The sequence below is a fragment of the Medicago sativa genome, chromosome 1, assembly GCF_051527215.1.
Source record: "Medicago sativa cultivar Bolivia chromosome 1, Bolivia_mono, whole genome shotgun sequence".
Classification (NCBI taxonomy): Eukaryota; Viridiplantae; Streptophyta; class Magnoliopsida; order Fabales; family Fabaceae; genus Medicago; species Medicago sativa.
Genome location: NC_140749.1, coordinates 64149209 through 64161643, shown reverse-complemented (window position 1 = coordinate 64161643; position 12435 = coordinate 64149209). Strand labels below are relative to the sequence as shown.

General features: G+C 34.3%; 2 protein-coding genes and 1 long non-coding RNA gene across 4 annotated transcripts; all 3 read left to right on the top strand.

Annotated features, from left to right (window-relative positions):
- Positions 1-342: 342 nt before the first annotated feature.
- Positions 343-2407, top strand: LOC146956338 (uncharacterized). 2 transcript variants are annotated; one of them, XR_015015017.1, is made up of 4 exons: positions 343-784; positions 1039-1102; positions 1703-1775; positions 2297-2407. It is a non-coding gene; the product is annotated as an uncharacterized LOC146956338 (long non-coding RNA). The 2 variants fall into 2 exon arrangements; XR_015014998.1 differs by having other exon boundaries at positions 1992-2312.
- Positions 2408-5239: 2832 nt separating this feature from the next.
- Positions 5240-6143, top strand: LOC146956337 (uncharacterized). The gene is made up of 3 exons (XM_085749242.1): positions 5240-5351; positions 5512-5783; positions 5844-6143. Exons 1-3 carry the CDS (start codon positions 5240-5242, stop codon positions 6141-6143), a joined length of 684 nt encoding a protein of 227 aa, XP_085605368.1.
- An 831-nt stretch (positions 6144-6974) lies between these two features.
- Positions 6975-12435, top strand: LOC146956336 (U-box domain-containing protein 3-like). The gene is made up of 5 exons (XM_085728487.1): positions 6975-7193; positions 8705-8985; positions 9059-9175; positions 9613-11316; positions 11961-12435. The coding sequence occupies exons 1-5, from the start codon at positions 7184-7186 to the stop codon at positions 12027-12029; spliced, it is 2181 nt and encodes a 726-aa protein (XP_085584613.1). The 5' UTR covers positions 6975-7183; the 3' UTR covers positions 12030-12435.

Genomic DNA, 12435 nt, shown 5'->3' with positions numbered 1-12435 from the left:
AGTAGGAAAAAGTGTGCAAAAATACACTTCGCTGTTTTTGTGTTAAAATTCTAAAACGACACTTAAAAAGGAACGGAGGGAGTAACATACTCTCTTATTCTATCTTTATCGTACTCTCTTATTCTATCTTTATCCCTTTGTCTCTATTCTTCTATAATTTACAATATTTATCTTGTAAATTTTTTTTAACAGCATAAATATCTTAATATATAATCCTAAAGTACATAATGCATACCATATTTTGAAAAACCCTAATTTCCTGGGCGGGAATGTGCATAATTAAATGCTGAATTTGAATTTCATATATCCCACAATTAGGTTAAGATACAAACCCTGTTTTAGTTTGGCAGAAATGTTGTTACCAATGGTGCATTAATGCAGATTTAGAAAGCCACATCTCATGTATGTAGGTTACGATGATAGCAGTAATAAACTGACTGTTTATATCCCATATGCATTTAATTGATCGCATCTTCCCAAAGGAATATAAATCAGCATGCTTGCAAGCTATCACAATACCTGGAGTTGTATATGTGCTCATCGAGAACCATCAATCTGACATAACCCCCTCTCTCTTTTTCTTTGTGATTCTTCATCTCTCTCCCTTTTCTCTCATACTCACGGCCGACTCTCGCCGCCAGAACCCTAACGGAGCTCCGCGGTATCACCACCATCATCCGTGGCAGCACCACCTCTGACCAATTCCTCACACTCAAGCCTTTTAACTTCGTCGCAGCTGTCTCTGATTCTGACCCAACACTTTCTTCTTCCTTTGATCCAAACGGTAAGCACTTATTTGTGTTAATTGATGAATTACATATAGTAAGTTTTCTTGAATATGACCTAACCTCCTAACATTGAGTTTCCTCTCTTTAGTAATTCACTTAACTCATCTGTTTCCCATGCTTTACCTTTTGGTCTCTCTCTCATCTCAACTCTTCTTACGACTCCATTTAAAATTTTGAGACGCTCTGATTCTTTTCTCAGTTTTTTGTCACTTTTTTCTCAATTTTATTCTTATTATCTCTTCTTTTATAGGGTATCATAGGAGCAGACTAATATGTTTTGTGTACCTGGAAACCAATGAATGAAACAATCACAGGTTCAAGCATCCCATTTTTATCAGTTGTTTCTATATATCATAAGCATCCCAATCTGTTTGATTTTATGCAAACTAACCCCAATTAGTTTGTTTATTATTGTATGAAATCTATCCATATTAGTATGTTGTTTGATATTATTAATGTGATGAATATGTTAAGTCATTGAAATTTTACATTATATTTGCAGCTATGTTTTATTGTCACATCAGATAAAAAGATATTGAAAGTTGAATTTGTATCTAGCTTTCTTAAATATGTTGATCCTGTATTTTTTTCTTCTTCTTCTTCTGCTGTTTTGGCGTTTTAGTGGGCACTTTTGTTTATTGCCCTGCTATTTTTGGTTCGGCTGTGGCTAGGCTGTGCATTTTTTAAACTGATTTTTTTGGTTTGGCATTAAATAAGTTTCCTTTGTCCTAATTGTGCAGCCTATAAAGTTTTGTTTGTAGTTAGTGTTAGTGTATGGTGTTTACTTTTGCAAAGGAGCTGAGTTGTTTGGTTGCTAATCAATTTGGTTCTAATTAAGTATATTTTTTAATCAAAAAACATTCTAAATGTTATTTATTTTTGTGATTTTGATTTTTTCCTTTTCACATACACAGTGCCAATGAATATTGAAGATGAGCATGAAGTGTCAATGTGAAAAAGTATGGTGAAGCTGCGCACGTATCATAGGTAATTTGTTATCTCATATATAAGTGAGCATTTTATATGTGTATGATTTTGTTAATGGCGTTGTTATGGTGTATACATGAGTTGGATATGAGAAGTGGTAGTGTTATGTTTAGTGACAATCTTTTGATTGTTTCTTCTTATATTGTTGAATAATAAACACCATTTTTTTCCTCTACTCTTTTATATGCTTCACTCTGTTTTCTTTACTCTTTTTAGGAGGCAGAGCAAACATTGATCTACCATTTTAGGAGTCCGATCAAGCATTGATCTACCAGATAGAAAAAATCAAGTGTTAGCCTGGTCAATTTCATGTTAATAGTACTAATTGGTCCACTTTACTTTGCATATGTGAGTATGGTACTAATGTAAGGCTGACTTAGTTTGTTGTTTCTTAGTGATTTATTGATTTTGTTTGCTTTGACCTCTAAAATGGTTTAAATTTCTTCATGAAAGCACATACATATGTAATTAATCTATAAATGTTCCCTGATGGTAATTATTTTAAATTGCATCGAAGAAAGTGAACTGGTAGTTGAATGAAGTCGTATCTTGGAGCTGTCCTACTTAAGGATCATGAAAATGAATGGCAAGTATCTTAGGGTTCATGGAAGAGCTAATTATTCAGATATAGCATGTCACTATTTTCAATACAATATTTCCTTTTATAATTCCTTAACCAGTGCACCGGAGTATTGGTTAACATTTCCCTAAAAAAAAAATTGGACTGCATGAAATATTCCAAACCATAACATCTTGTGATGAGAAATGAGACAGAGAGTACTAATTGGGTGTGGCACAATTTACCGACAACGGGGTTTGGTATCTGATTAAATAAATTTACTCTCATAGTCTATTAAAATATATGCATTTTATACAATAAACATATAACTTTTTAATAAAGAAGTGTTGTTTTTCAATACAAAATCACTATTTTTAATTATTTTAACATGTGTAATATTGCACATGTTAGACAAAAAAAATAATGTCTCTAAAAACAAAAGCAATTGATTTTCGTTATGCAAAACTATCAATCTATCTATCATTAATCTTCAATAGTCTCCGAACTTAAAAGTCAACCCTTATTGCTTGAGCTAAATGGGACTTATATTATATATTAAATATTTAGATTAATTTATTTTTTTAGGGTAAAGTATTCAGATTAAGTAAGTTTTGGGAAATACTAATAAGTGTCTTTGGGTATTGTTTAAGGAAAGGAACTAAAAGTGGTAATTTTTTCATAAAAAAATTATGTAGTTATTACTTTTACAATTATTTGACTTATGGTTTCAAGATGAAATTTCTTATAATGAATTTTTTAAACAACGCTTTTAGGACACTTGTTAGCATAACCTCTAAGTTTTTGATCTTTATAAAAAATTAAAGTTTCTTTTTAATCCCTCTAAAATCTTTTATCTATTTTTGGTTGTTCGAATATTTTCTGTCATTGTATTTAGTCTCTGCTTTTAAGTCAAATCATGCACATGGTTTAAAATTTTGAATTTTTTCGTAGTAATGTTTAGTATATGAGAGGATTTTCTCTTGCAAAAGTTTCGAATTTTTTAACAAGGGATGTATTAATATAAATATTTATGTTTTTGGCACTTAAAAACTTGTGTTTTGCGAGATTCTTATAATATATTCTAAACATTTTTACAAGGATCATTCAAAAATATTAAAGGTATACATGACCTGACTTAAAGCAAAATTTGAAGTACCAAACATTTAAAAAAAAAATTAAAAGAACTAAAAGCAAAATTTTGAAATTTTATAGAGATTAAAAACTTATTCAACCTTAGATATTTTATCAAGGATTGCGTATTAATTGCTTATCTTGTTTGCCGTATACGTCATGGTTTTGTATTAGTACTGCTATAGATCCCTTAAAGGATCTGTTTTTCCTTCTAAATGCGATGGATTAAATTTGGATAGAAAACATTAAAATGATAAACTCATCATATGTTCTAAGTCACAAAGTCATCTCGGGTCAAAAGAAAAGCCTCAAAATTAACTACTAAAAAAAATCCAAACAATATCTTTTTAAATTTGAGATATATATCATTAAGACCGTTAAGAGTCCCACATCGAAACTCGAAAGTGATATGGCATGAACAACTACAATTGTTTATAAGTGATGATAGTAATCACCTTACAGATTGATTTTATGAAGATGTATTAGGTTCAACCATAAATTTTAAAATAATATTAGAGCTTATTCAAAATCTGTTGGATCACATGTTATTATGCCATCAGATTTCTGTTATCCGACTTTGAAGATATATCTTTTATTCATCACATTATTGTTGATGCTACATCTTTTCATTTTGATGATGTTGGTCATAATGAAAATCAACATATTTTTGTTTTTGTTTTTGTTTTTGTTTTTCTGATGAACAAATTATTAATGATTTTGTTAAAAAACATTGTATATTTACATAGTTAATGGCACATTATTATCTCTATTTTTACATGACACTCAAAATTCATAAATGAGTTATCATTGTACTAATCATTCTCTTTCTTTTAATCATTGCATTTCTTAATATGTGTGTAAACACCTAAAACGACACTCATTTTGAAACGGAGGGAGTAGCATTTATCTTCATTTGATAAATTTTCTAAAAAAATCTGTATTTGATAAATGAAAGACTTTCTTAAATGAAGTGCTAGTTTATATTGAACTTATGAAAACCAAAGCATTCATAGTGGACTCAAACAGGGGATAGTCCTTAACCTATAATCAAACCGAAATTGCAGATAAAATTGACGGCTAATTCATTTATTTGACCGAAACTAGATAGTTATGTTAAAGGGAAAACATTGTATCAATAATTTAAGGGTCTCGCTAACCAGTGCCCTAAGGGTAATGGTTGAGAATTTCATTCATAGAAACTTTGTCTTGGAAATACGAGTCTTTACTTCTTTCTTAGCAATAATTACACCATTTTCGATGCAAACTTACTTATTTTAGTACTTTAACCAATACTCTAAAGGCAATGGTTAGCATTCTCCATGATTTAATTAGTTGTACTAGTTTGTAGTAATTAGATAGTCCCCGATCTACCAAAAAGAAAGACATGCATTTAATTGTGACTTGTATGTAATCCTAACTATGTAAGGACACAAAAAGTTGTTTTTTCAATGCTAAAAACTAACTCCGAAACATTTGCTAAAGAATTTAATATAGAAATGTTGTGTTGAAAATACTCCATCCGTCCCTATATCTAAGCACCTATTTAATTGAAAAATTGTTTCTAAATGTAAACCCCTTTTCAAATTAAAAGATGCATTTATTATTTTTTTCCTTAACATACCTGTAATTAATATTACTAACTTTGTCTTGAAATATGAAAAGTCAAATTTAATACATATAAACAACAGACAATTTGGCAATATTAACACACAAAATAGACAATTAATTACACTAACTATTTTTCTTAAGAAATGTGCAAAAAGTACTTGATTGTATGGCGGACTTGCAGGCGATTGGGAAGTGGTCATGGGGAGGGATGACCTTAGCTTACCTGTACGATTATCTGGATGATTCTGTTATTCTGAATAACAGAACGATGGCTGGATGTACGACTCTTCTTATGGTAATAATTTAATATTTATCTTCATTTCTTTATGAATTTATTTTATAAATTTTATCATCATGTTAGATTATTTTATAATGTATTAGATTTATTGAATATTTAACTCTAATAATTATTTTTGTGTATTATTTATTTTGTTGCAGGGATGGATTTTGGAGCATTTTCCAGGTTCGTACCAAGGAAGCCTAACCTGAGGTGGATTTCCGAGAGACCATGTGCTAGGAGATGGCTTACTAGCATAGGGCATAAAGATGTGCACCATTACCGCTTACGGCTGGATTGCTTTGAGGTGGATGACGTGAGGTTTTCTACTTATGGTGATCACAGAGAAGTGCACCCTTTTCAGTTTCTGTGCACTTACTCTGGATGGCTGATGTGCGGGAAGGAGAGGGTGTACCGTCATTTACCTGAGCGGGTGAAGAAGTAGTTTTCCTTTGTACAGGACGTTCCCAGACATCTGTCATCTGTCGTTCAGGTGCCTACGCAGTTGCTGACCACTATGTTGAATGACGCTCAGGCGTGGTTCTACCCTGATTGGGCACATGGGTGTGAGAAAGCATGGCATCATGAGCCTGGCTACATGGCTTGGTATGCCAAAGTCTCTCACCCTCGTATTCTCCCACCTGATGAAGGATCTCCTCCCAGGTCGGCGAACGTGGAGCCGATCATAAAGGAGGAGCATGCCAAAGAGATGCCTGACACACTGACGATCATCTGGGATGTGGTGCATATAGCTGACGATATTGTGGCCAGGCAAGCCGACATGACTAAATAGGAGATTGTCCAAGAGGTGATACGGATAGCCGGTATTGGTCGCCTTGCCCTTACGTATCAGATTGCCAGGCGGCGCAGGGGGCATAGGCATGGTAGGCAGCATGGTTGATTATGATTAGGTTTTTTTTTTTTATGTACTTTTTGACTATGATGATGGTGATGTATAATAATATGTTCCTTACATTTCGTATTTCTATGACATTTTCCGACATACCTTTTATATTCAGTTTCTTGCGTTTTAATATTATTCTGTTCCTGTTAAATATTGGATGAATCTGTTTAGGTATCAATTGGTTAATGGGTGAAAATTTTAGATGAATTTGTTTAGGTATCAAAGTAGTTGGTTAGGAGAGACAATGGAAAATGAGCCAGAAACGCAGCGGTAGTTAACAACCGCTGGATGTAGCGGCAGTTAACCACCGTTGAACACAGCGGCTGTTAACTACCGCCGGTTTGGTAGACGGTTGTTAACTGCCCCTGGAGACATTTAGGTATTTTACTTGTGTCAATGTGAACTTACCAATGTCAGAAAAGCAATTTTGGAAACAAAATCATTACACATCAACTTTGTGCTATAGTGTTGGATGTCTTTAAACTTTTCATAAAAACATAGTACAATACTAAACCCTAATCCAATCCCAAATGCAGTCTTCATTCAATACTAGGCATCTCATAACGGTTCATTATTGACTAAATTAAATTTTGCAACTAAACACAGCAAATTTGCAACCATATATGTATATGTAGCATTATGGACCCACCTAATAACCCTTTATTTAATTTTTTATTTTTGTAATTTCTTCTAAAAAGAATTGCCCTCTTGTTTGTAGTTGTTGGACCCTCTTCTTTCCTTTCTCTCAGGCTTTTACAGACAACTTTGTTGGAAAAATAATGAAATGAAGTGAAGAATGAGGATCAACAGTTTCTGTTACAATGCTTTGAATTCTTAAATCACTCTATTTTGGAAACTTTCACTCATTCTTTATGGTTTGAAGTTGATCAGGATCTGTTTTACTTGTGTCGGTTTTGAGTTTCACAACCATGCATATAGGTATGCAAAATGCAATAATCTAAAGCTTATGTTTTTGTTTTTTGTTTTTGCTTAAAAAATGGTGTTTTTATGTTGATTTCTTAGCTACCATGTTTTTTGTTTTTGATTTATAGGTGGATCCATTCATTTTCTTCCATCATTTATACTTAAAATCTGAACTTTTTGTTGGGTTGTTTCTGTGGAAAATTTGGGTGTTATAAACTTTGAAATGTTTGATGAAAGCTATTTGTCAAGTTGGTAACTTTTGTTTGAGTTGATTGCTATTGATTTGTTGGATTGGTTAATGAACTTATACATTTACCATTTTGGTTTTTGGGGTGAAACTGAGGAGAGGTTGTAAAGAAGGGATGTTGAATTTGATTAGGAATGTTTTGTTTATTGTGGTTTGAGATTTGAAGTTGAATTATGTTGATTTAAGTGGAAGTTGTTGTTTTTTCCACTAATATTTTTTTACTACTTTTGAACCAAAAGTTCTTTCTTCTTCTGTGGACTTTGACTTGTTTTATATGTCATTTTCATTGGGGTTAGGCATATATGTCAACACAAAAGGTAAGGTTGCATTGCATTTCCAGACTCTACAATGGTGGGAGAGATGCGTAGTGGGCCACCCTTTGTTTGATTTTTTATAACCTCTTTTGTAATTTTGTGCTAGACCTGTGTTATAAAGAGTCAGGTCTTAATATGTGTTTATAAGTGGGAGGTAGCCCTTACTTTACAATCTGGTTTTATGGGGTTTTTATGCCGTTCGGATTCTAAAATCCAAACTGCATAGGGTGGGAAAAGAAACAGTCTCTGGTTTAATAGAGTTGAGTAAGGTCCAATGCAAATTCTAAGATGATATTAGAGCTATCCAAGATCTATTAGGCCATCCGCTATGCCTCCCTGGTTATGCTCCAGATGTCCAGTCCTGGGCGTGTGAGGGGGGTGGGGGGTAGTTAAGAGGTTCTCATTCGGTCGAGTTAGAGACAACCCAAATTTTAAGAACATCTTGCTTCTAAGAACATGTCTAGTGCTCAGCGTGAGGGGTGTGTGTTAGGAGTCCCACATCGGATGAGATAATGTTTAAAAAATGAGTTTATATGTGGGAGGCATCCCTCACTTTAAGCCGGTTTTGTAGGGTTGAGATAGACCCAACCTATTCTAAGAACTTATTCTTCCTTCATGTCAATTCCACCTATCTACCTTTGGTTTATAATACTATTGGTTTCAATTTCATCAAAATTTAAGTACATTTCCTTTTTAAGTGCGGTTTTCAAATATGTATTTGTACTAGAATCATTAATCGTGATATCTGTTCTTGCATGAAGAGAAACTTGTGGTACTTCAGTTTGAATATTTATCAATAATGATAATGATTTTGCCATGAATTGGAATTACATTGAATTATTGTAAATGAATATAGGACTAAATAAGGTATATCATATACATTAATGCCATTCCCCAGTAAATCATATATTGCTTCATTTCGTATTTTTGTAACATTAGTTTGCTGTGCGATTTCACTTAAACAGGTCAAACGGATACAGCGTCAGTAACATGTCTGATCAACAGCATTTCTCGATTCGTTCATCTAGTTTCTTGCCAAACAGTGAAACCTATGCCCTTCCAGAAGATCTGCAATAATATGGTTGGGGTGTTAAAGCGTTTGAAGCCAGTACTCGACGATGTTATGGATTACAAAATTCCTTTACATCAAAATTTATGTAAAGTATGTGAAGAATTGGATATGCATGTTAACGAAGCAAGGGATTTCATTGAAAAATGGGGTCCAAAGATGAGCAAGATTCACAGTGTAAGTAATTACTTTTATTCTTATAAATTTATAGTCAAACTAAGTCTTCTGTTGGAATCATTCCTATTTTCAGGTTCTACAAAGTGGTACATTGTTGATCAAGTTACAAAGCACTTCACTTGACATTTGTCACATGATAGTTAAATCCTTAGAGTCACCACCATCTGCATCGGTTTTGGCTAACCTCCAGGTATGTGCAAAGTTGGAAGGTTCCTCCTTAATCGCTTCTGTTGAGTATGACTCTTAGTTATTGACAATGCCTCTTGCTGTACGGTTTAGGGGTAATTGTTGTAATATGGACCATAGTATTTAAATACAAGTTGTACACTTTAAGTTTTAAGCTTGAAATAATAGAAAGTAAACTGTTGCCACTCTGTAGTTGGAGACATGGGCACAATTGATCAAACTTCGTTACCAAACATCGTGTGTTTATCTGTTTGTGTTTTCATATCTTTATTCTTTTGAACTGGGATTGGCGGTTCTAACAACTTCTTATTAAGAAGATTATTTTAGTTTAATTGCATCCTGATAAAATTAGGAGCATAAAGTATTATGGTCGCAGTTAACTTTTTAGTGTGTCTTTTTGATCAAAACAAGTGTGAGACTAATTTCTAGCAACTTTTGCAGCACTATATCCAGGAACTTCAGTGTCTCAAGAAGGAAACAGCAATGGTCTATATAGAAAAGGCAATGAGAGAGCAAAGAGATGATACTGAACCTTACAAGGAAAATCTAAAGGAAATGATTGAGTTACTTAAATTGACATCAACTCAGGAGCTCTTGAAAGAGACTATTGCTGTGGAAAAGGAAAGATTGAACGCTGAAGGACATAAAATGAAAAGCGACTTGGAAGAAATCAATGAAATTGTGAATCTTGTCCGCGTCTTACGTGATTATGTGATGAAAACTGAGTACTTTGCAGTCAAAAGTGGTTTCTCATTCCCTCCGTACTTTCGTTGTCCTTTATCATTGGAACTCATGTTGGATCCTGTTATTGTGGCTTCCGGTCAAACATACGAGAGACAATCCATCCAAAAGTGGCTTGATCATGGGCTGACTGTTTGTCCAAAGACTCGTCAAAGACTTACTCATACAAATCTCATTCCCAATTATACTGTCAAAGCTATGATAGCAACTTGGTGTGAGGAAAATAACACCAACCGTTCTAGTAACTCTGAGCATAATACTGGAAATGCATTTGAAGAACAAAAAGGCGATATCTCTTTCAGATCCAATGGAGAATGCAATGGATGCCAGAATATAGAAATAGAAAAGTGGGAGCTACAATCACCATATATTCACAGCAGAAGTGAATCCTTTTCAAGTTCAATTTCTAGTAGTGATTGTCTACTTGCCGTTTCAAAAGATGTATCAAGGGTGTCTGGTAAGTATCAAATTACGAAGGTGTCGTCCGTAGATGCGGGAGGGATAGAAAATGGAAAAAATAATAACAGTAATACTACTAATAGTCATTCAAGAGTTGATTCACATCTTGTTTCAAACTCGGGATTGAATGAATTGACCACCTCGTCTCATGTCAATAAATTGATCGAAGATCTCCAAAACGAATCAATTGAAGTGAAAACTACTGCTGCAGAAGAACTGAGGCTCCTTACAAAGCATAACACAGAAAACCGTATCATTGTAGGGCAGTGTGGGGCTGTCATGCCTTTAATTTCGCTGCTATATTCAGACGGGAAAGTAACACAAGAGCATGCTGTGACAGCTCTGCTTAATTTATCAATTAATGAAGACAACAAGGCCTTGATTATGGAAGCGGGGGCTATTGAACCCCTTATCCATGTTTTAAAGACAGGAAATGATGGTGCCCAGGAGAATTCTGCGGCAGCTCTATTCAGCCTCTCTGTAATGGAGAACGGTAAAGCAAAAATCGGCCGTTCCGGTGCAATTAAAGCATTGGCGGAACTTCTTGCCTCAGGAACACTTAGAGGAAAGAAGGATGCCGCTACTGCTTTATACAACCTCTCAATATTTCATGAGAATAAAGCTCGAATAGTTCAAGCTGGAGCTGTCAAATTTCTGGTTGAGTTAACGGATCCTGCCAATGGAATGGTTGACAAGGCTGTTGCCGTTCTGTCAAACCTGTCGACAATTGCGGAGGGAAGGTTAGAAATTGCAAGAGAAGGTGGCATCCCGTCATTAGTTGAAATTGTTGAATCAGGTTCTCAGAGGGGAAAGGAAAATGCTGCTTCAATTCTCTTACAATTATGCCTACATAGTTCCAGGTTTTGTACACTGGTTTTACAAGAAGGAGCTGTACCTCCCTTAGTTGCATTATCTCAATCTGGTACTCCAAGAGCAAAGGAAAAGGTATGGATCTTATCATTCTTTTCCTTTGCTATGCTTATGAGTGGAAACAAGAAATTAAGTGTGTTAAGTGTCCCACACTAGATGAGATATGGCCTATGAAGCAAAGACGCAGACACTGGACATGACACTGACACATCAACACTGCTAACAATTTGAAAATGAAACTAATTGAATGTTACCACATGTGGCTATGTCGTGTCGCTGTCCGATAGCGACACATGTTGAACACCGGACACTCCTTTAATCCGAAATGTTAGTGCTACTGCTACATTTGATACCCGAAAATGAGTTTATAAGTGGGAGGAATTCCTCACCTAAAAAACTGGTTTTGTAGGGTTGAGTTCGGTCCAATTCATATTTTAAGAAAGAAAAACAAAGGGTGTTTTTTCCTATACTACTAGTGAAGTCATTTTGTTGAAATTATGGCTAAAATCTTGTTTGAGTGTGTGCCTAACAATTCATTCCTTTACTTCCATAACCCCTTTTCCCAAAAGTATTGTAGAAGGAAGTTCTGATCCTTTTGTCTGGAGTTATGTTTAGTATACTTTGCATTCTATCTGAACATCGCGAATAGTATCTCAGTTAATGAACATAATCTGAATTATGCAAGAGAAAATGCTAACTTGTTGTAAACATTCACGCAGGCACAACAACTTCTCAGTCATTTTCGTAATCAACGGGAAGCAGCTACTACCACAAAGGGAAAATCATGAAGATAGAAAGTTTTGGTTATTTCAGTACTCCCTTCTCCTAGCCTAAGTAATTTTCTATAATGATATGCCTCCTGATTCTATAGATTTAGGATTTCATGAATCCTTTCATTTCATTCTTTTAATTTTTTACATGTATCATTCTGGAAACGGTTTTTTATCTTAGCGGTTTTTTGTACGGGCTTTAATTTTCTTTCTACTTTGGTGGCTGTACTCGGAGGAGGTAAGCTAGTTTCTGAAGCTTTAGCTTGGCAAGATGTAACACACAATACTATTCTACTAGAGCATAACTCATATGGTCCCCCAACTCCCAAGTCAGTTCAGTGCATATATTTGTACATATAATATAGAATCTTGTGATCTACTATAAATTAGTGTACCTTATATTGTTCATGGAGCTTTCTATTAC